General features: G+C 41.8%; 1 protein-coding gene across 1 annotated transcript in view; it reads right to left on the bottom strand.

Annotated features, from left to right (window-relative positions):
* Positions 1-23,739, bottom strand: part of BMP6 (bone morphogenetic protein 6) — a 187,230-nt gene that overhangs the window by 11,555 nt on the left and 151,936 nt on the right. The window contains exons 3-4 of the mRNA XM_037141748.2: positions 7,256-7,404; positions 6,363-6,560 (exon numbers count right to left, since the gene is read on the bottom strand). Coding sequence (XP_036997643.2) covers positions 6,363-6,560; positions 7,256-7,404 — 347 coding nt within the window. The remainder of the gene's footprint in view (positions 1-6,362; positions 6,561-7,255; positions 7,405-23,739) is intronic.

The raw sequence follows: 23,739 nt of genomic DNA, 5'->3' as shown, positions 1-23,739 counted from the left end.
GAACTACAGTCTGCTTTCTTGGTTCTGCCTGGGAGCTTTCTTCTCAGCTTCAGGACCATGGTCTGATACCCACTTCCACTGCTGACACCCGCTGCTCTATAACCTGTTCGGTCTTCCCTGTGAGGGCTGAAGGGTGTATCACCGACAGAAAAAACCTGATGGGGGCCCTGGCTGGGCCCACGTGAGAATGCCAACCACCCCATGACTCCCACTCAGCTCCAGACAAGCAGAACACTGCAGGGGAGCACCTCTCTCATTCAGATGCTGGGGAGACGTGCTGGCCTCCCAGCATCCCTGTCTGCAGGCAGTGGCCACGCACACTGTATGTTTGCTCTGCCCCAAACCTGAACATCACCTCCCACAGCCCTAAGGAGGGTATCTGGGTTGATTTCACCCAGCATCCCTTGTATCTGGTCCCCCTGAAAAGCTATGCTTATAGCAACACACGGAGGAGCTATGTGCTAAGAGAGCCAGGCGCTCGATGCTGGCTTATTCCTGAAGTTGCATCATTCAGTGCAGTGGAAGGCCAGGAGAGTCTCAGGGGACTGGGCCCTGGATGTGAAAGGAAGGGCACTGCAATGACCCAGCCCTGCAGGGCAGGTGGCGTGCACGCAGGGAGGCTGCATGGTCAACTTCAGGGGCACCATCATGCCAGAGGTGGGGCCACGCAACTAAAACTGGGAGGCTCCAGGAACCCCCTGGACACCTGAGTCACAGGGGCCCAAGCCAGCTCAGGTCCCAGGGGTCTGGGTTGCCTGCCTGCTTTACTTTCCAACCCCAACAGAGGAGGAGGAGAAAGAAATAACAAGGAGGGCATAGAGAAGAGAAAAGGCAGAAAACCAAGTCAGGGCAACTAATCCAAAACCAGATGAGAGGGATCAAGGGAGAGGAGCAGCCAGGGGGCACCTCCCATGCTGGGGCTTCTGCACAGGGGCTCCTCAGCCTGGCAAGCTGACCTCTGCAGGCCAAGCCAGCTTCAGGCTGGTGTCCCTTCCCTGCTCAGCAGGACGCACACTGTATCTCCTGGCACTTCTGAGTTAAGGCTACTAAGTTTTCCCAGAGAAAACTGTCTTTTAGAGTGAGCCGTTCACTACTCTTATTTCCCTTCTTTTCTAGAATGACAAGGGAAGGATAACACGCAGCTATTAAAAGAGCACCTCTGTCTTCAGTGGCCTGGCCGCTCTCTCTGTGTCCCTGGGCCTTATCAGCCATCTTATCCAAAGCAAGTACCTGGCTGCCATGTACCCCGCAGAATCAGCACAGTCACCGAAAGCAGGGCGCGGGTCGCTACACTCCTGTGCCGCTGGCACTATAGGCCTCAAGGGACCACTCTGGAATTTTGATTCCTAGTGTCAGAAATCTTCTCATAAGGTATAAGAGGGGTCAACAGATTAATTTCCAGAGTCTAGGTTTTGTTTACAATCTGAATGGTTAGCACAAGAAGCAAGAGAAAGGTCTTTTCCCTCTGTTGCTCCAGGATTTCAAGATCTCGTAAGATTCCATTTAATCTGGTGGGACTTTGGCCTCTTCTCAGGCTTTGCCTTGATTCTATAAGAAAATGGAGCTAAATATCTTTTTAAAAATATTTTATTTATTCATTTTTAGAGAAAGGGGAAGGGAAGGAGAAAGAATGGGAGAGAAACATCAATGTGTGGTTGCCTCTCATGTTTCCCCTACTGGGGACCTGGCCTGCAACCCAGGCATGTGCCCTGACTGGGAATTGAACCAGTGACCCTTTGCTTCACAGGCCTGTGCTCAATCCACTGAGCTACACCAGCCAGGGCTTGGAGCTAAATATCTTGAAAACAGACAAATGCTTCCCTTGAACATTAGGCTTTGAGACCCCCTGTGCTCCCCAGCACCTCTGCTTCCCGTCAGTCCCAAGACTGAATCTCCCAGCCCCAGGAGCCCTGCAGGAGCTGGTGGCAATTGCTGAGTTACTCGGCAATGCCTCTTCATACCTTGTTATAATTATTGCCCTTTAGCACCGCTGCCATTACCACGTTCATAAGGATGGACCCGGGGATCGGACAGGAGGTAACTTTCCAGTCGGGCTCACCCTTGATAACTATTATCGTAAAGACACTTAGTGGCAAACGAGAGTCAAGTATTATAAATATGGCACCTGAAATGATTCTAACTTTAAAATCACTAATGCCACACCTGTCCTCCATAGAGGTGGAAAATTAAGATTTTATTTCATTTAGAAAGATCTGAACTAACCTCTACTTCTTGACTGAGACATCTAGAAGCCAAGCTGTGGGACATAAAATTTTGATTTAAGGTCAAAATGGCAAATTTTAACTCCCCACTCCTTTGAAGAACTGCACACAGTCCATTTTTCAAAGCTGTGGCCCACCATCCCATGGAAGCAGCGGGGATACCTAGCGGGGACAGCCTGCCAGGAACATCGATCTGTAAGAATGAGACCTCCTAGCCTGTGGACTGGAGTTCCATGAAATTTAAAGGAAAAGATTTCATAGTCATAATAAAGTATCCAAACCACTGGTTTGCAAGCAATGAATTGTGGTTACCTTTATTATCTGGAAGCATACTGAATGTCTCAACTGGGAAGATCAAGGAATAGAAGATATGAACTGTCAACAAGGCCTAAAAAGTATATCTGTATGTACCAGATCCACATTTCCCCCCAGATTCTTAAAGATACATGTTCGACTGTGCTGAAAAGAGATGAAGAGAAATGACTGTAGGAAGTGCTAACAGGTAGCATTTGAAGGACTCACTCCAAAGGACAGACAGGGTTTTGAGAAGTTGCCTGTTCATAGATGGCTGGTAGAGCTGGGTGGTGGCAACATAAACATCAAGAATTAAATTTCAAGACCTACAGGTCATCTCATCCAATTTTACATGAGTTGTTAAAAGTGGCAGAAAATGTTTTCAAAATACCATCTGCCAAAAAAAAAAAAGACCAAGTCTAAGTCACACTGTTGGCAGCCAGTGGGTTAACATGGTAAAAACCTCACTCACCAGCTGACTCGAAATTTCATTAACTACCCCCTCCCCAAAGATTTCTTGGCAAAATCCTGAAAAATTAGCTATATCAGTATCTAGGATCCCCACACAAGACAACGCCTCGAGGCCATTTCTTCACAGCCCTCATAATGGATGGGCCAGGTGGTGTCATAGTCCCCCAGAAGACAAAAGAATGAACCCCGAGAAAAAGATACTATAAAAGATGGTATACAAAAGCAAGTAGAAAGAGACTACTAAATGAGAGCCAAGGAATGCAAGGGCACCCACGACCCATAGGCTGGTAGACTTGGAGACTTAAAAAGAAATTGCGAGATTTACTGAAATCCCCAGTGGGCTGCACAGCATGTCTTGGACCTGAACTCATAAAACACGTGCAAAAACGATAGATGATACTGACCAGATGATATTCAAGCCCACTGGAGAAGTGCAACACAGCCAACATCCATCACTCATTCGGAGCAGACAGCTGCAGAGAAGCAAGGGCAGGTGAAAACCATGCAGGGGGCCTTCAGCCCACACCCACTGTTTGGTGCATGTGTTTGGAAAGTCCAGTTTAAAGGCCAAGGACAGATGTGAGAGCAGATTTTGGTGAGCGACAGGGAGGACATGGATGGGGCTGTTGGCCTTTTCCTTTGTTGTGGACTGGTCTTGCTGTCTCAAGCATCTGTAGTTCAGTTCCAAAAATAGCTACATATTCCCCTGCCATGCTTCCCCCTGATGACAGGCACTTTGATGAATTTTGTTAACTTCTTTACCCAGATGCAGAGCATTCTTAAGTAGGCCTCTCCTGGTGGCAGTTGTTTCTGTGGAGAGATATTAATTCCCTGGGAGCACACTGTGGAAGAAGGGGGGCAGCAGAGGAAAAGCAATCTCTTCCTTCAGCCTTCTGAAAGATTTACAAGGGGAGGGGCCTGCATGGAGTCACCCCAGAGGCTACAACTCTTTGTCTCTGCAGCATCTGTCCGATTCATGAATGCCCAGGAACACCTGGTTCCACCGCAGCCTGGAAGTAAAGCACACACTGGACAGCCCATTTCTTGGGGTAGCAGGCCATCTTTCTGTAATCCTTCTCCAAGAGCAATCTCCTCCTCTGCATGTCCATTCCCATTAATGGCATGGATAAATAAGGAAGAAAGAGCCAAATATGTTATGCAGCACTTCAGTGGGCCTCACAAGAGCAATTTCTCAGAGAAGCCTGAGAGGGTCTTTGAAGATAGTGAGAGACAAGGAGGATCCTTTGTAGTAATACTTTCTTGTGGGTCTGGGCTGTTACACAGCTGAGGCCAGAGGTATTTGTGGTGAACTCTTTTGCCTTAGTACTGCTGAAAGGAGCAAAGTGAATTGGAAAGTACTGGGTTTGGAGGTGGGTGGTGGGAAGGCCAAGTAAAAACAGATACACTTATAGCTTATTGTGAAATAGATAAACTTTAATATTCATATTTAATTAATTTATTTTTTATTTTAATTTTTGTTCAACTACAGTTTTCTATTTAGTTTAAACTCATCAAATAATAAAAGAGTTTAGCTTCAAAAAATAATTGGATGACACTGCTAAAACCCAAATCAGAGAAAACATGTTTTCTCAATTTAAAAAATTCCTGTGTGTATTAGGGAGGGGAGGAGATGTTGAATAAATCAAGTGAAATTTTAATTTTAAAAGCAATCAACATTTCAAGAGCTGTCTTCATGTCTGTGGTCAGAGGACCCAGTACCAGCCTGACCACAGCTCATTAGGGAGGTGAAGCCCACCACTGGCCGAACTGCCCCACCTCGTGCCCAAGGAACACTCTGAGATCATTAACTCTGTTCAGTACGCTTCTTCTAAAGTGAATAAAGGAAAGCAACCATTTCCTCTTCTTTTCTTTTAAACCCCAACCCTGAATATTTCCAGTGGTAAACACAGGAACACTCATGCTGTGTGATGCATCCAAGAAACACCAGGATGACAAGAAGCAAAATGTCATATCACACTGGGTGGTGGATCCTCATGTTCCACATCCAAGTTACTGGTAAAAGAAATGACTTACTAAGTCAGAATGTAAACTGAAGACACTTCTTCCCAAAGAAAAACTGGGGACTTTGAGGAGTTGCATGAACTCTTTCCAGCCACTGAAGATGACATATTTAAACAGTCACCTGGAAGAATTAATGCATCTTCTGAAAGCACTTCACTGCTTTCCATGGACTCTAACATATGCCCTGAGAACCTACTTCCTATGATTGGATGCAACTCACCTTTGAGCACTATTATGAGCCAGATCAAATGCTTCTCATTTAATCCTAGCAAATCTACCAAGTATTAACCAACCCCCACTGTGTAGATGAGTGAATGAAGCTGAAATGGATTAGGTTGGTTCAAAGTCATGGAATAGTAACAAAAGAAGCAAGTTCTTTGATTGAAAATCCCACATCAAATCTTCAACTTCATGCTAGATTCCCAGACTATTAAACAGCCAAACAAAACTCAGAACTTGCAAGCACCAGCTTTAGAGTAAGATGCATCTGAGTTAAAATTGCATAGTTACTAGCTCTACGAGGTGCACACCCATTCCCATGGGAGGGAATATTTCTGAAGAACCAGTGAATCGACACTCAAGCGGTGGGAGCTGTTCCTTGTCTCTTGCCCTTTGAACCTCCATGTTCAGGGCAGGATGGGTTCAAAGGGCAGGATGGGTTGATGCCATTACCTCACTTCAGGAATGGGCACATAGCCCCAGCCTGGCTTTCTACTGAAGCTTCTGTGAAAAAGAAGCTTCTGGAAATCTTGATTGCCTTCCTTACCACTGCATAGAGATAGTCTTTCTGAGAGTGCCCGCCAACAAAGGAAAATAGAAAATGAGAGAGGTGAGAGGTTCCTCATATCATCTCAGCCCATGGAGGCGACCATGCCTAAAGCTAGAACCCCTAAACTTCCAAGTTAAATGAACCAACCAGAGCTGTCATACAGGGCTGTTTGAACTGACTTTCCACCACTGCCGGCTAAGGGCACTGAAAAATGCAAGTCCACCTAATACAAGTATATGAAGTGTATTTCTGTACCACAACCTCCCAGGCATAATGAAACTAGAAGACTAGATCCTCTCAGGATCTTTATGACAGTGAAAAAAGAGTTGGAGAACTCTTACCAAACAGAAGGGTGCTTTTCTGGAAAAAGAGACACTGAGGATGTCTGCAGCCTGCAGACTCCATCTTTGGGTAATAAGATGGCCCTAGGAACCCATCTAGGTCATTGGTGACAATAATGAGGCAGCTGCAGGCCTTCGTATCTGCCACGCAGAAGCTGTGCAGCATATGAAACTATCCATGTGTTCTTCATCCTCACTGAGGCCTGAGAGCCAACAAGGAATAATGGGCTTCACTAAACCTACCTGAAGCACTGGAGACCCGGGACACATCCTGGGACTGAGTGGAGCGATTGCGACTCTGCTGTCTGCGCCTACCAGTGGCCGACCTCGTGGTGCGCACATGGACCTCACTCACTTTGAAGAAGGCCACCATGAAAGGCTGCTTGTCATAAGGGCCATCTCTGCCCACCAGGCCTGCAGCTCGGGGGTTGATGTTGAGTCCTTGAATGCAAACCAAAGCACACCCCTCTTTATTCCACAGAAACTTAGTCCAGCAGCTACACAACTGATCTTCCCCAGCCTCCCAGAGTCTAGTCATAAAGGATGAATGCAAGGGGCAAGCACGTGCATCCTCTGATCTCTGATGGCTCCCTCTGGATGGACAAAACCAAAACACTCCTTCCAAAGGTCCATGAATCAAAGCAAGGAGTGGGAACGCCCTGGCTCTCCCATTTCTGTTAGTCTTTTTTTCTCCCTATTCAATCTTTCTTTCTGATTATACTCACCCCAACCAGTGAGGTGACTTCACAGGCAGAGCATGTTCAGTGTGAGGACCCATGAGGGGACCTCAATCCACTGAGCTTTGATGCTGCAGGATGGGGGGTGCTGAAAGGTCCGCTCACAAACCTACTGAACAGTCAGGATTAGACTGTGCTCCCACCTTTCTCTTCATCTTAACATCATCTACCTGCCTCTGCTTCTGAATGCTGTCCTCCCACTGTTCCTCTCGGAACTGTGACCACCTAACCAGCTCCTAGTCCTCCCAGGGAAAGGTTTTGCTTTTCAATAGCAACTATAAGGGAACAGCAAATAAAGTCATCCTGAGCCCAGGACTTGACTGTAAACCTCGGCTCTCCCACAACTGTTGTAAAGGATATGAATGACAGCGACTGTTTGCTTGATTTTGGCAAACTTACCATCCCGAGTCACCACGCTCAGCTGGAGCCCCATGTTGTGCTGTGGGGTCACGACCCATAGATTGCTAGTGGCCGTGATGTCAAATTCCAGCCAGCCTTCTTCTGAGGCCCACACTATGCGGGTGTCCAACAGAAATAGGTCAGAGTCTCTGAAAGAAAAAAAAGATGGTGCTGTGAGTAGCATGCTACCCCCTTGGCTCATTCTCATCCTGTCCTGCCTTGCTGTCCAATAAAAGAAGCCAAAGTCAGATCAGGTCCACCACAAAGCACTGTGTACAGTGACCTGCAGCAGCTCTGGTGGGCATGACACCACATAGGTCACGTGTATAACACAACTTGGAGAGAAATGAATACATGCCACGGCCCTTCAGAGAAATCAGCTTTCTCCTGAACAGAGGAAGATCCCTCAGCTGCAACAAAAGCCTTGCTGTAATGCTTATACCAGATCTTCTTTGGAATTAGGGTAAATGATACATAGACAGGTAGGCAGATGGACAGATAGAGTCACACTGCTGCTTCCTTTATGGCTAATGAACTCTAAAAAGAGAGAAAGTAGGAAAAGAATTAAGAAAATACTAGAATCAGGATCAATATGGGCACTGACGAAGTTGTGCTTTGCTCATTTTTGTTTTTAAAATTAGGGCCTGATAATCTTCACACGTTACTTCCTGTGAAATTAGGAGAAACAAGAAGCCGTATCATATTTCTGAGTGATCATCAGGTCTTTTATTTTAATTAAGACATTTCAATGGTCTATGGTGAGTGTCAAGTCCTTTCTCGTTTGGACTGTGTAATGTGGTGGGTGTATGTTGAGTGATGTTAAAGTTCAAACCACACAGCTGTTGAGGTTCTTTGAGGCAAACTAGTTAAGTCTATTCCTTCCATTGGGCTCCACAGGGAATATTTTTATATTTTTTATGATTCTCAACTAACATAACCCTAAGGGTTATGGGAAGATGGAATGAGGGTTTCTTCCTGATCACCCAAATGTCACGGTGGAGCAGTGTTAGGGGACGGTCACCTTCATGTGTTGCAAGGACACTCTGAATCTGAACTGACGTCCCAGGGTCAGTGGCATGAAATGGCCTGGAATGCCCATGACAGGGAAGGGTGTGCTTTGACCATGGAAAGATTCAAATCCCTGGTGCTGGAAATATTTTGCTGAAATATTTTACTGGATAGAAAAACTTAGTGCAACTAAATATAAAATTTAAGATGAGCTTCTTGATACAAATGAAGTACATTTAAACAAGTTATAAAACCCTCCCATATACTTTGCTTTCTTCAGTCCTTAGAACAATCCTGAAAGCTTGATAGAACATCATTATCCCCATTTTATAGTTGGGGAAACTGAGACTCAGATGTGAGGTTAAGGTCATGTGGCCAAGATCAAATAGGTAGAGAAAAGAAAGTGGATTCAGAGTTTTCCATAATCATATATTACCTTTTGAGATCATTATGAAAGACAATATGTGACAAATGAATGCAATTTATCTCCGTTCTTTTGAATTTGTGAGGACAGTGAAACATCTGAGTTAAGAATTTTAGATTTCTCAGAAGGGAAACAATTTTTCCTGTTTACATGGCTTAAAGTTAGAAGAAAACTCTATTGTCATTTTTTCCAAGCTTAAAACAGTAGGAACAGCTAAAAGAAGTTTACTCAGCTGCTGAGCAGAGTCTGCAGGGGGCACATTCAGACCTGCCATCTTTAAAGCATACTTCAACATGCATGTGTCACCCCCCCTGGTGACAAATCAGCCCTCCCCATCACTAAGGTAACTGTGAGCAGGGAGACGGGGTGTCCATGGAAAACAGCAAGAGGGGAGTGCAAGTCCAAGGCTTTGAAGTTAAGATGCAAGAAGACATAAATTCTCTTCTGGAAGGTCAGAGAAGACCCTTATCCAGCAATAACACAGACATCATGCACAGCACTGTGGGAAATGTAGCCCTGGCTCTGATGGAAGTGCAAGAAATATTCACATCAGAGCAGCACCCTCTAGAATGAAGACACAGTGAGAAATCCAGGGAGTGAGGCTGGCCCTGAGGTGAAGAGGATCAGCATAGGGCTCTAGTGCCATGGGTCACTTGTTGCTATTTATAGAACTTTGATGATACTCATAATTTTTAACATCTTGTAACAAAGATGGATAAAAATACAGTCCAACATATGAGTGGGGCACATTTGGGAGAAAGAGCCAGAACAAAGATTTTGTTGTTATTTTTTAAATTACATTTGATTGAATATGCTATTACAGTTATCTCAATTTTTTCTCCCCTTTAATCCCCTCTGACCTGCATTCCCCATCTCACTAGCATTCCCCCCACCCTTAGTTCATGTCCATGGGTCATATATATAAGTTCTTTGGCTTCTCCATTTCTTATACTATTCTTAACCTCCCCCCCATATGTTTGTACCTATATAGGTACATATATAGGTACAAATATAGGTACAAATATATGTTTTCCCTGCACCTTTTCCCCCATCTCCTTCCTCCCACTCCCCACTGATAACCCTCCATGTGATCTCCATTTCTGTGATTCTGTTTCTGTCCTAGTTGTTTGCTTAGTTTTTGTTTTTTTAGTTCAGTTTTTGATAGTTGTGAGTTTGTTGTCATTTTACTGTTGATAGTTTTGATCATCTTTTTCTTGGATAGGTCCCTTTAACATTTCATGTAATAAGGGCTGGGTGATGATGAACTCCTTTAATTTGACCTTACCTGGGAAGCACTATATCTGCCCTTCCATTCTAAATAATAGGTTTGCTGGATAGAGTCATCTTGGATGTAGGTCCTTGCCTTTCATGAATTTGAATACTTCTTTCCTGCCCCTTCCTGCCTGTAAGGTTTCTTCTGAGAAATCAGCTGATAGTTTTATAGGAACTCCTTTGTAGGTAACTGTCTCCTTTCTTCTTGGTGCTTTTAAGATTCTCTCCATATCTTTAATCTTGGGTAATGTAATTATGATGTGCCTTGGTGTGTGCTTCTTGGGGTCCAACTTCTTAGTTGGACTTAGTTGGATGCTTAGGGACTCTCTGAGCATCCTGGACTTCCTGGAAGTCTATTTCCTTTGCCAGATTAGGAAAGTTCTCCTTCATTATTTGTTCAAACAAGTTTTCAATTTCTTGCTCCTCCTCTTCTCCTTCTGGTACCCCTATGTTTTGGATGTTGGAACATTTAAAGTTGTCCCAGAGATTCCTAAGTCTCTTCGTTTTTTTTGAACTCTTGTTTCTTCATTCTGTTCTGGTTGAATGTTTATTTCTTTCTTCTGCTCCAAAGCATTGATTTGAGCCCCAGTTTCCTTCCATTCACTGTTGTTCCTTTCATATTTTTTTCTATTTTACTTTGCAGAGCCTTCACTTTTTCCTCTGCTTTGCAACCATACTCACCCATTTCTGTGAGCATTCTGATTACCAGTGTTTTGAATTCTTCATCTGAGAGGTTGGCTATCTCTTCATTGCTTAGTCCTATTTTTGGAGCATTGATCTGTTCTTTCATTTGGGCCATATTTCTTTGTCTTGGTGTGCCTATTACATTGTAAGAGATGGAGCCCTAGGTATTCACCAGGGTGGGGCAACCTGTGTTGCTTACTTGTGGCACTGTATGTGGGGGAGGGGTCAGAAAGGGAAAAATGCTGCTTTCTCGGCTCTTGGCCAGCTTTCAGTCACCTCCCCTGCTACTCACAACTAAATTGGGCCCTTTTAGTGCTGATTCCTAGGTGGATGGGATTCTGTATGTTCTAGTACCCTGTGGGTCTCTCCAACAAACTTTCTTGTGAGACTGAGAATTTCTCTCTCTGCTGCAACACTACAAGTTTTTACAGCCAGAGATTTTGAGGCTTTCTTTCCCCATGCTGGAACCCTGGTGTGTGTCCTCTCTCTCTCTCTCCAGTTGTTCCTCCCAGTTTATCTGCATGCAAATATGAGGACTGCCAACTACCACTTTGCCCACTCAGTCTTCCAGCTGCTACCTTGCCACATGTCCTTTCTGTCCCTCCTACCGGTCTGGGTGAATATTTCTTCCATAACTCCTTAGTTGTCAGACTTCCAGACATTTCAATTTTCTGGCAGTTCTGATGGTTTTTTGTTGTTGTTGTTGTTGTTTATTTTTATATTTGTCATTATCCTTCTTTTGGTTCTGCGAGGAGGCAAAGTGTATCTACCAATGCTGCCATCTTGGCCAGAAGTCAGTGTGCCAGAAGAGTGTTGATAAGAAGGATTAATAATCATGATGTGGAAGAAATGAAATCTTCAGTTTTAGTGGGCATCAGTAGACATGGGGAGCCCATGTTTCTATCTTGACTCTGCTCCTAAGTCAGGCTGGGCCCCTGGGAATTCCTTTCTCTGCCACACTTTCCTGTATAATAAGGAAAATGCCAGGCCTCACTGCTCAAACAGCCTGCAGGCTACATGAACCCAGTCTAACGGTGAGTGTAGAAAGATTAAAAACTTGGGCTCCTGGCAGCCAGGCAGTCTCAAATTTAGAAGTTTAATTATAGGATGCTCAGGTTCTGTAGAAGGAAAGTGAGGTGGAGGATGCACTTAAAATAACTGCACTAAATGGAGAGAGAAACAACAAATATTTGCTGTGTGCTTTCAATACATGGGCACATGTCCAGAGCCTCTCTTTTACTCCTTAGGAAGCCTGAAGAAGTAAGTCCTACAGCTGATAGCATGGAGCCTGGAGAGAATAAGTGTATTACAGTCTCAGGTACTAAATGGGCTGATTAGAACTCAAAATCAGAGCCTGTACTCTTAGCCACCACCTATATGAAAAAACAGTCTAGATCACAGGTTGAAAGGCTGAGCAAGAGCTCAGACTAAGGTAAGGGATCAAAATCTACTGCACATAAATGCCAATGTCAAGTGGCTACAGAAAATGGATGAAGATTCCTGGGGCTGGTACAGGACCCCAAATCAGGAGCAGGTGCTCATATCAGGGTCTGGAGAGGAAGGGGTGATAGGTGCATGCAGAGATGGACTGCCCACTCTTGCATTATCCCTCATCCTAGGCACAATGGTCTGTCTAGACCGAGACCACCATTGGCATGCAGTCACACACCCAATGTGAAGAACTTGAAGAATTACAGTTTTGAGGAACAGCTTTGCTCGCTGACCCCCAATGCCTCCAATAACTCAAGTGTTTGAGAGACACAATTTATGGCAAGTCATTGAAATGGTTCTTGTCTGAACCACATTTGTTTACTTTTCTTCAATGATACATGGTCTTCTTAGTGTATTGACTCTCTCAAAGTATAGCCTCAAATAAGATGCACTTCATTTCATTATGTGAAAAAACAAGGGTTCCCTTCTGAACCTCACTGCAGCAGGGCTGAGGTCTGTTATTACCATCTACAGTATGAGTCACTGCCCAGTAACAAACCCCAGGGACTGGCCAAAATAACTACCATGACTGGATTATTTGGACCCTCCTACTGAGATGACAAACACTCAAGCAGGCATGCTATAAAAGAAAATCCTGAAACAAGAGAGAGATAACATTTTGAATGAATTTATTGCCTATTTTGTTCTCAACCAACACATAGATCCATGTTACATGATGAGTATGTGTTCCATCTTCAAGGGTACAATAGTGTTATTCTCAATGTTATCCTAACTCAAGAGCATGAGTTTCCTTGTATTGTTATCATCCAGGGAAAATGAAGTTCTTTATAATTAATAAGCCTAATAAGAAATTTCTAGAAATTTTCATATATTCACCCTGGTGCTAGACCAGCACCAGGTTGCCTGACCAGCACATCACTGAAAAGACTTGTAGAGTTAGTGTTTATAGGCAAGGTCACCCCTGTGTGGTCCATCCCATCACATAGCCTCCAAAGCACCACCGCTTGTCAGGGGCACTCCACCCGGCTGAGAAGCAGGCAGCACCAAGGGCAAACACAGTGGGTCTTTTTCTCCTTTTCCCCTGAAGAAGGTCTAGAGGCATCTGAGCTCCTAGTTTTGACCTTTCCTGACAAATGCTACCCATTCAAGTCACACTGCCTGGGATAAAGTACAATTGTGCCTATTACTAACCATTTAACTAGAAAAATGTTCTTCATAAAATGAAATTTATGAGTCTGAAGCAAGCAGATTTGTGAAATATTTGATAAGGTGAGTTTGTGGTTTATTTCTTTATTTCTTCATAATACATTTCTCTACCATTTATGTGTCTGGACTTAATGATAAACTAAGATACAAAACAATACTCATACACTGATGAACCAACTTTATGAGATAAAAAATTCAATTTTCAAATGGAATGAAAGTAAAAAATAATCATTTTAGAAAATTAGATAGTAAGGCAAAGATTTAGATTTTTCCTTATGTACTGTATACATATTAAGGATTATGTCTAAAATTTTACCACTAAAAAGAGAAAAGAAATAGGATTTGAAAAGATAGCACTACAGCTCAGGGTGAAGTGCTACACACACAGAGATTTGAGTAATATAGATGAATGGACATTAGTATTATATAATTAGCTAAGTTCTCATTGATTATATACCACTTGATATTACCCAAATTTTACCTCAAGGATGAACATAGTATGAAGAGAGGTTTCAAGTTTCAGTCACCTTAACTCTGGAAGGGATATTTAATCACCAACAAACCAACACAAATCACTTTGTTGTGAGAATATTAACATAGCAAGCCCTTACACGGTGTTTACTACCTGACTGTACTAACTGCTCTTACATGTGTTCTTTCCTCACAATCACCATAAAGAGTATTAACACCATTACACTTTGACAGATAAGGACACTGAGAAACAGTGAAGTCAAGTAGTTTGCTCACAGTCACATAGCCAATGAGTGCAGAGCTGGAATTTTTTTTATTGTTGTTCAAGTACAGTTGTCTCCATCCCCCCTCTAGCATGTCCCCCTGCCCCACCCATCCCTACCTCCCACTCTCAAACCTACCCTCTTTGTCCACGTGTCCTTTATATGTGTTCCTTGATGACCCTACTCCTATTTTCCCCCCATTATCCATCTCTCTCCTTCCCTCTGGTTACTGTCAGTTTGCTCTTTACTTCAGCGTTTCTGGTTATATTTTGCTTGCTTATTTGTTTTGTTGATTAGGTTTCACTTATAGGTGAGATCATATGGTATTTTTCTTTCATGATTCAAGTATTATATATGCTCTTAGCCATCAGAGCAGTGATTCTCCAGTTCGGTCTGAACTCAGGTTCTCCAGAGTTCCTGGGGTGGGACCTGAGAAATCACTTCTAACAGGTTCACAGTTGACGCTGATGCTGCTAGTCTGAGGACCGAACTTTGAGAGCCATTGATCTACAACATATTCCCTCTCTCTTCTTTTCTTTTTTCTTTTTTTGTTGAATTTATTGGAGTGACATTGGTTAATAAAATTATATAGGTTTCAGGTATACAATTCTATAATCTGTGTATTGTGTTGTGTATGGTTTTGTGTTTTCACCACCCCAAGTCAAGGCTCCTTCCATCACCATTTATACCCCTTTACCTTCTTCTACCTCCCCTACCCTGCTTTCCCTCTGGTAATTACCATACTGTTGTCTGTGTCTATGAGTTTTCTCCCCTTAATCCCTTCACCTTTTCCACCCATCCCTGCAATCCCTCTCCCTTCTGACAGCTGTCAGTCTGCTCTCTATATATGAGTTGGTTTCTATTTTATTAATTAATTTTGTTCATCAGATTTCACATATGAGTGAAATTATATGGTACCTGTCTTTCTCTGACTGGCTTATTTCACTTAGCATAATGCTCTCCAGATCCCATGATATTGCAAAAGGTAAAATTCTCATGATATTGCAAAAGGTAAAATTCCCTTCCTTGTTGATGGCCAAGTAGTACTCCATTGTGTAGATGCACCATCGGTGTTTTATCCACTCATCTACTGATGGACACTTAAGCTGCTTCCAAATTTTGGCTATTGTAAATAACATTGCAGTGAACATAGGGGTGCACATATTCTTCTAAATTAGTGTTTGGGGTTTCTTCAGATATATTCCCAGAAGTGGAATAATTGGGTCATAATCCCTCTCTCTTAAATATGGGTGGTATTAACTTCACCTGCTTTGTAGACTTAAGGTTCAAAGCTATCTGCTCTCAATATGTATTGTCCCTCTCCTTAAACAGTATGAAGCAAGAATGGGCTGCTCCACAAGTAAATGTTGGATTGTCTTACCCTCAGGGGGTTATCAACCCAGGCTAATAATTGGAATCACAGGTAAGACCAAGTCCAAAGTAGTATGAGAAGACTTGCTTCTATGTGTCTAAGACAGAGAGAAAGAGGAAGGTAGAAGATTATTTTATATAAATTCATGGCTACCTAACTTTTTCTCTTTGGCCACATAAACAAAATAATGTTCCCAAACACTAGGGTACACTCCAACATGCCGTAGTGACCAGGCACAGATTGAACAAGGGGTACTGCCACTTTTTACACATGCATGCAAATCTCACATTTTTAGTTTTCATCACCAATCCTACATTTCCATACCCCTGTCCAATATGGGGAAATAGAGCAGCAAAATACTGTTAATTTGTGATTTATTTTTTTAAAAAAAAACATGTTTCACAAAATAAGTTTAACTGCTACCATGGCCTGCCTTCCACAGAGCTGGCCATACTGGTAAGGAGGTGCCTACACCAAATCAATCCATTTCTGCGAGCAAAAAATACAGAAGGCATAGTTTCTAGAAATAAAAATTTATCTCCTTTTTACTTTCATGTTTACGAAGTGGATAAGCAGTTTCCAAACAATAGTTTCCTCTGCCTACCACACCCGACTGCTCCTCTCCCTCAAACTTAGCATTCTTTTGAGTGTATGCAATTCTTTATTAAAACTTTGATTCTTCTCTGAAACATTCTTTTCTACTGTGTGCCTTTTCAAAGAACAGAACATACATAGGTTGAAGAATAAGCCTATGTATGCAGCCTATGAGGTAGCTTTTTGAGCCTTTACTTTTTAAATTTCAGGTAGATCATTCTAAGTATAAATAATATGCACTGCACTAAAAAGATAAAACTAACTAGTTACATAATCTGAGCTGTGTGTTAGTTGTGCTATCTACCCCTTTTTCAGGGGCAAAGGAACAAATACTGAAAAGTTCAATGCTTGCCTGAGGCCCACTCTGAGTGTGCCAGAGATTATCAAGTTAGTGGTAAATTTCAGGAGTCCCCGAGGATCATACCTGTGAAAGCCAGAGACAGAAAGAGAAACAGGTGTGGCTGAACTTGGTGATTAAAGGCTTTGATTTTCTTCTACCAAAGTACAATAGTGTTCTCCTATCCTGGCTTTCTCAAATTTGCCCTTCTCTTCAAAGCAGAAGAGTCTCAGATATCGCCCTTTTATCTCAGTGATGATAAAGTTCACTCTCTAGTTCAACAGGCAGCCCTGAAAATGCAACAGAATTCATAGAGCAATCAGTCTGTAAAAAATGCTTTTCCAAGAAAACTATCCTCTTAGATCCTGGGACTGGATCAACTACTGGGTTCACGTCTTGTTTTCAGAACTACACTATTTGGTTAATGAATCAAGTATCAACATTTGTGGGAATTCATTATAAAGATTTCCAAATAAAAATATAATACTTCAGAGATATATGCTTCTGTATATAATGTATCAAACTAACATTCCCACTATGAGCAAGTTTTTAAAAAACTGTTTGAAGTTATCTCACAGCAAAAATTCACAGTTAATATGTGATGATTCAAGATCTCAGAAACAAGGGAAATGCATTAAGGTAAGCCCTGTATTTGCCATTGGCTTTTCATCTCAAGGCATTTGTTAATTCCTTATATGAGGCACAGATGCCAAACAGAAAGGAGTATCAGTCTAGAGACTGGAGCAGTCAGTGGCTGGGGATCACTAGAGTTTAAGGTAGCTAGGACTTGAATGTCTAAGGCCCCAAAGGAAAGGGGCTGCATAGAAGTGAGCTCATAAGAGTGATCTCATAGAAGTTTGGGTTCGCTTCCTCCAGGATCTTGACTCTTCGAGTTCTGGCTGCCTTGAACTCGAATATTTTGCCAAATATTAAGCTATATATGCATGGAATAAGAAGCTGAGAAAACAAGCAGAAAGAAACTGCTTAGAGGATAAAAAGCAAAGCAGACTTTTGGGCAGTCTTACAATGCTGGGGAGTTAAAATGAGAGTTCAGAGCCCACTAAGGAAAATGGGCTCTGGTAAACATCCCAGATCTTCAGCTGAGACCCCTAAAGGGCTGACCTCTAGGAGAAAGGGAAAACCATGGAGAGATGAGCCTTAACACATCCTGAAACCCAGCCTCATCTGGAACAAAAAGAACAAGGTAATCTGTTTGCATTTTGTCTGCTTTCTGGAAGAAAATAAAATCCAGTTTGGGAGAAGATAACAGTATCTAGAACTATTTTTCATAAATAATGTCAAGAATTTAATTTTAAAAATTATCAGACATTCCAGGAAAAAAATGAGGAAAAATCAAGGGAACAAACAGATGATGGAAATAGATCTATAGGTGATCCAAATAATAGAGTTATCAGACATGATTTTTTTCATCTAGTTTTATATAAAGAGGATTACAAAACACAAGTTGGGCCTGTTCTAGGGATGTGAAGTGGCTTAACATCTGAAAATCTTTAATGTAGTATATCACATTAACACTACAAAGGAGAAAAATCATATTATCTTCAAAAATTCAGCAAAATATTTTGATAAAATTTTACACCAATTTCTAATTTTAAAAAACTCATAGTAAACTAGGAATAGAGAATAGTTTCCTTAATCAAATAAAGAATATTTACAAAAACATTTAGTGGGTTTGGAGGGGGTGAGGAGGAGGGGTGGGGAGAAAATACGGACAAATGTAATTGAGCAACAATAAAATAATTTTAAAAAGGAACATTTAGAGCAGCCATCATCCTTAATGGTAAATTATTAATTCTTCCCTCTATCCCCCATTAGTTTAGAAATATGACAGGGATTTCCAATCTGAGATTAGAAATCTAGGTGGAATTCAGCATTGTACCAGAAGTCCAGCTAGCACAACAAAACAAGAAAGAAAAAAACAAAAAATATAAGAATTACAAAGGAAGAAATAAAATTGATGTTTGTAGATGGTGTGTTTATATTTATAATCTCCAAACTAGTGCACAGAAAAAAATATTAGAATTTATATGTGAATTTGCAAGGTTGCTAGATAATATAACAATATACAAATTCAACTGTATTTCTAAATGTAAGCGATAAACAATTAGGCATTGAAATATTTAAAAGCTAATAATACCATTTACAGTATCATAAACTTAAATACCTGAAGTAATTCTAATGAAAATATTCAAGACACAAAAAATGACAAAATATTATTCAGAGAAATTAAACAAAACCTAAATAAATACCATATTCTTGGATTGGAATGCTCAATATTGATAAAAGTCAATTCATAATTCCTCCCAAATTAATTTCTAGATTTAATGCAATTCCAGTCAGAAGCCCATCAGTTTTCCTTTGTGGACATTGAAATGTCTATTTTACAATTATATGAAAATGCAAAGGTCCATATATAGCCAAGAAAATCTCAAGGAATAGAGTTAGAAAACTTATACATAGACATCAAGCCTTCTTTAAGAACACAAAGAATTAAGGGTATAGTATTGGTGGACGAAGAGAAAATTTAACAAATGGAACAAAATAAAGATCCCAGAAACAGACTCATACATATGTTTTCACCTGATTTAGGACAAAGATGCCACAAAAGTATAATAAAAATGAAAACTATTTTCAACAAACTGTACTGGGTCAATTAGGTTTTTCTATATTACACAGCTGGGATAGCTAATCAACTTTAATATCTCACATAGGACTTCAAACATCTACTACTATAGTTTAGTTCATTCTGCTGAGCTAAGCACTGCCATATCCCATTGCCTTGTGGGCATCCCTTCCATGACTCAACCATGACCCAACCAGAATCCATCTCTATTCCTTTTCTTCACTTACTCTTGTGGTTCCTACCTGTGAGTGGTTCAGAATATCATATCAAATAACGTTTTGGGGAAATGTATATTTGCCCTTTAACAGTTATTTTCTCTCGTGGAACAATTATACTCTATCTGTAAAATAGGTGAGAATTGGTGAATTTTGTCTAAAATTTCGTTTAAGCCATAGTGCAGTGTGAGATTTTTCCTGGGACTCCACAGCATGGCTTTGGGGCTATCCTAGGGAAACCTTTCACTTTAAAGACCAGCTCTACACCAGCATTGCCATGTGTCGTTGATTCACAGATGTATGTGTATTCACATCCTAAGGATTCTGAAGTTAGGATAAGACATACAGACCAGGGAAAATGTAGGTTAACAATTGCTCACATGGGAAATAATACAATGATTAATAAATAATAGTACAAGAATAAACTGTGTTTTGCTCACTTAAACTATAAACCTACTTTTCCCCTGCCTGTAGTAACCAAACTCAAAAAATATATATGCAATTAAAAATAAATAAATTTGGGAGAAAAAAGGAAGATGGCGACGGAGTAGGACAGGGCGGATTCTAGCTCCCCTACTCGTGGGTGAAAATCCTGGCAAATCTATAGAGAAGCAGCGCACTAAACCATCAGTTATCCAGCATTTGTGAAATTAAAAGAACAGAGATTGTGACGGACACTGAAACATCAGAGAGCGGCAGGTCAGTGGGGTCTCAGGGACTGGAGTAAAGACAAAGCGGTGGAGGGGGCCAGAGCCCCCTGCCAGGAGGCCCCAGTGCCGCTTCTACGGTCAGGGTCCAGAGCCATCAGTCTGAGACCAGCACCAGAGGTGTCTGCCACAGGAGCCTGGGCACCCAGCGGCCCCAGTGGCCACTACCATGGGCCAGCAGCTCCCCCTCTCCACGTATAAGCAAAGCTGGACAACACTGGGCAGAAACCTGTTTGCTTGCCTGCTTGCATTATCAGGGAGGGTTACAAAGACAGAGGTCCATGTTCAACTGCAGACTCTGTGGTCGCAAGCCTGGGAGAATTGAGAAACGCACTGTCCTCGCTGGTCTGGCTGGGGACTGGGCTGGGCTGAGAGGTAGGCTGGCTGGAGAGTTGTTTTTTTTTTTGAAAGTGGACTGAGGTGTTCTCCTGCCAGGGCAGCTTGGCTTGCTTCCCACCCAGCCTTGCGGGGAGCCAGGGGGAAAGCAGAGGCATTTGAGTCCCTGCCACGGGACTGGGAAGCGCCCTGCAGGATTCTTGGGCCCCAGGCAGCCAGGCAGGTGTGCACAGGGTCCCCGCCACAGGTCTGGGAGGCACCTTGCCTGTTTCTCGGGTCCCAGACAGCCTGGCCGGTGCGCACAGGTGCAGAAGCCTCTGAGTCCCCGCCACAGGACTGGGAAGGACCCTACCAGAACCCGTGGGACCCAAGCAGCTTGGCGAGTGTGCGGGTGCCCACACCCCAGTCTGGTAGCCTGGCTGGCACTTGTGCTGGCATCCAAGCCCACAGAGAGATCCTGCTGCAACCAGAAAAACCAGTCTGGACAGTTTGAAACCAACAAGGAAAGGGTTTTTCTGTTGTTGTTATTGTTATTGTTTTTCTTTTTTCCCTTTTTTTAAGTAACTTTTTTTTGCATTTGTTTAGTAATCTTATATATTTTTAAATTTTATTATTGCTTTATCTTTCTATACTTTGTTCCTCTCCTTTCTTTTTCTCTGTTTTAGTCCTTCTTCCTTTCCTCTCAAACTCATCACTTTTGCCTCCCTTCTCCTGCCTTTTTGTTTGTTTGTTTGTTTGTTTGTTGTTTCATTTTCTTTTACCCACAAGAGACACAAACAACTGGGAACTGTGAAAAAAACAGAGTGGGGCCCAAAGAGGGGGCATCTCAACAGTATACAGAGAGACAAATTTCACTTTCCTATAACAGAGAAACCACGAGGTGTTGCATATTTTTTCATTATTCTCACTTCTTTTATGTTTTAATAGTATCTCTGTATTCCTCCTCTTTCTGTATAGGCTCCTTAGTCTTGAGTGGTTATATTGTATTATTAGACAGGCTCACCCTGTTCTTTCCTCCACAGTGCTTTGCTAATCCTCTATACTCCATGCCACTTGTTTTCCTTTAGCACACTACCTAAAGCTCTATACCCCTACTCAGACAGATCACATAGAGTTTGTTATATGAGTGCTGCTCTAATATTAGTGTAAATAATACCTGATCTATACAACAGTAAATACTTCACAACACATCTCCTGGATCTTAGCCCATTGTACAGGCCCCTAAATTCTATTACTGTAGTGATTAACTTTATTTGCTCACACACTACACCTATTTACTGTTCCTTACACTCACCTTAACTCAAAATCTGACCATCTGCAACCTCACTGCTTTCTACTTCCAACTAACAAGTCTTCCCTCCCCAACATGAGGCTTATCTTTTGTCCATCCTTTCGTAAAAGTGGCAAGTTGGGCTGAAGAATACAGTTAACACTATATATAGCCTAAAGATCGCCTATCTCCTCTCTGCTGGCTATGACTGTAAATATCATAAAATACTCTTCTGCTGTCATAAACCATTTTGCCTCCCCCTCCAACTGATTACACACACACAATAAAAGGAGTAGGTGGAAACGGAGAACATCAAGATACCTGAAGGAGTCTGCACCACTGAAATTCACAGGTATTATTCCACAGAGGTTCACAACATAAACCCAGGGAGTCAGAACACATCAATTTTAGAAGCTGAGGCTAACAAGAAGAGTCTCACAAACAATGGGAAGACAAAGAAACAATCCCCAAATAAAAGAAAAAGCAGAAGCTTCAGAAAGAATGTTAGATGAAATAGAGGCTAATCAACTATCAGACAGTGAATTCAAAGCACTGGTTATCACAAAGTTCAAAGAGCTCACAATGAGCTACCAAAAACTACAGGGGAGCTACAATGATCTCACCGCAAACTATATCAACATGAAAAAGGAAATAGAAACTATCAGCAAGGGACAAGAGGAAATGAAGAACACAATTTCCGAATTGAAGAACACAGTAGAAAGTTTCAAAAGTAGAATTGCGAGGCGGATGATTGGATTAGCGAGTTGGAGGGCAAAGTAGAAAGCGTCTCACAGAAAGAGCAGGAAAATGAAAAGAAGCTCAGAAAGAATGAAAAGGGATTAAGAGAAATGCAAGACAATATGAAACGTAATAATATCCGAATAATAGGAATACCAGAAGGTGAAGAAGAAGAACAAGGGATAGAAAACATATTTGAAAGAGTAATTGGAGAAAATTTCCCTAATTCGATGAGAGAAAAAGTCACACAAATCCAGGAATCACACAGAGTCCCAATCAAGAGGAACCCAAGGAGGCCCACTTCAAGACACATCATCATTAAAATGGCAAAATTCCAAGACAAAGAGAGAATCTTAAAGGCAGCAAGGGAGAAAAAAGAAGTAATATACAAGGGAGCCCCAATAAGGTTAGCTACTGACTTCTCAATGGAAACACTACAAGCAAGAAGAGAATGGCAAGAAATATTCCAAGTAATGAGAACCAGAGGCCTACAACCAAGGCTACTTTACCCAGCAAGGCTCTCAATCAAGATAGAAGGCCAAATAAAGAGCTTCCCAGACAAAAGAAGTCTAAAAGAATATGCTTCCACCAAACCAGTCCTACAAGAAATACTAAAAGGACTGCTTTAAGAAAAGGAAGGAAAAGTGAGAGACAGAAAGGAACACAGGTACAAAAAATGGCAATGAATAAGTACCTATCAATAATAACCTTAAAGGTAAATGGATTAAATGCTCCAATCAAAAGACACAGAATAGCTGAATGGATAAGAAAGCATGACCCTCACATATGCTGCCTACAAGAGACTCACCTCAGGACAAAAGACCATCACAGACTAAAAGTGAAAGGCTGGAAACAAGTTTTCCAAGCAAACGGACAAGAAAAAAAACCTGGGGTAGCAATTCTCATATCAGACAAAATAGACTTCAAAACGAGGGCCATAAAGAGAGACCCAGAAGGTCACTTCATAATACCCAAGGAAAGAATCCACCAAGAAGACATAAACATTGTAAATATATATGCACCCAACACAGGAGCACCCAAATATATCAAGAAAATCTTAGAGGACTTCAAGAAAGATATTGACAGCAACACAATTATAGTACGGGATTTTAACATCCCACTACCAAAAAATGGACAGATCTTCCAAACAAAATATCAACAAAGATATTGCAGCATTAAACAACACCCTAGATGAAATGGACTTAACTGATATACATAGAACACTTCATCCCAAAGAAGCTAAATACACATTCTTTTCAAATGTGCAGGGAACATTTTCAAAGATAGACCACATGATAGGACACAAAACGAGCCTCAACAAATTCAAGAAAATTGAAATCATACCAAGCATCTTCTCTGACCACAAGGAACTGAAATTGGAAACCAACCCCAAAGGAAAAAACCCAAAGCACCCAAAATCATGGAGACTGAATGGTATGCTATTAAACAATGAATGGGTCAAGAATGAAATTAGGGAAGAAATCAAAACGT

This window comes from Artibeus jamaicensis, unplaced genomic scaffold (assembly GCF_021234435.1).
Source record: "Artibeus jamaicensis isolate MK-2021 breed Jamaican fruit bat unplaced genomic scaffold, CSHL_Jam_final contig_335, whole genome shotgun sequence".
Classification (NCBI taxonomy): Eukaryota; Metazoa; Chordata; class Mammalia; order Chiroptera; family Phyllostomidae; genus Artibeus; species Artibeus jamaicensis.
This window is presented reverse-complemented; position numbering and strand designations above follow the sequence as displayed.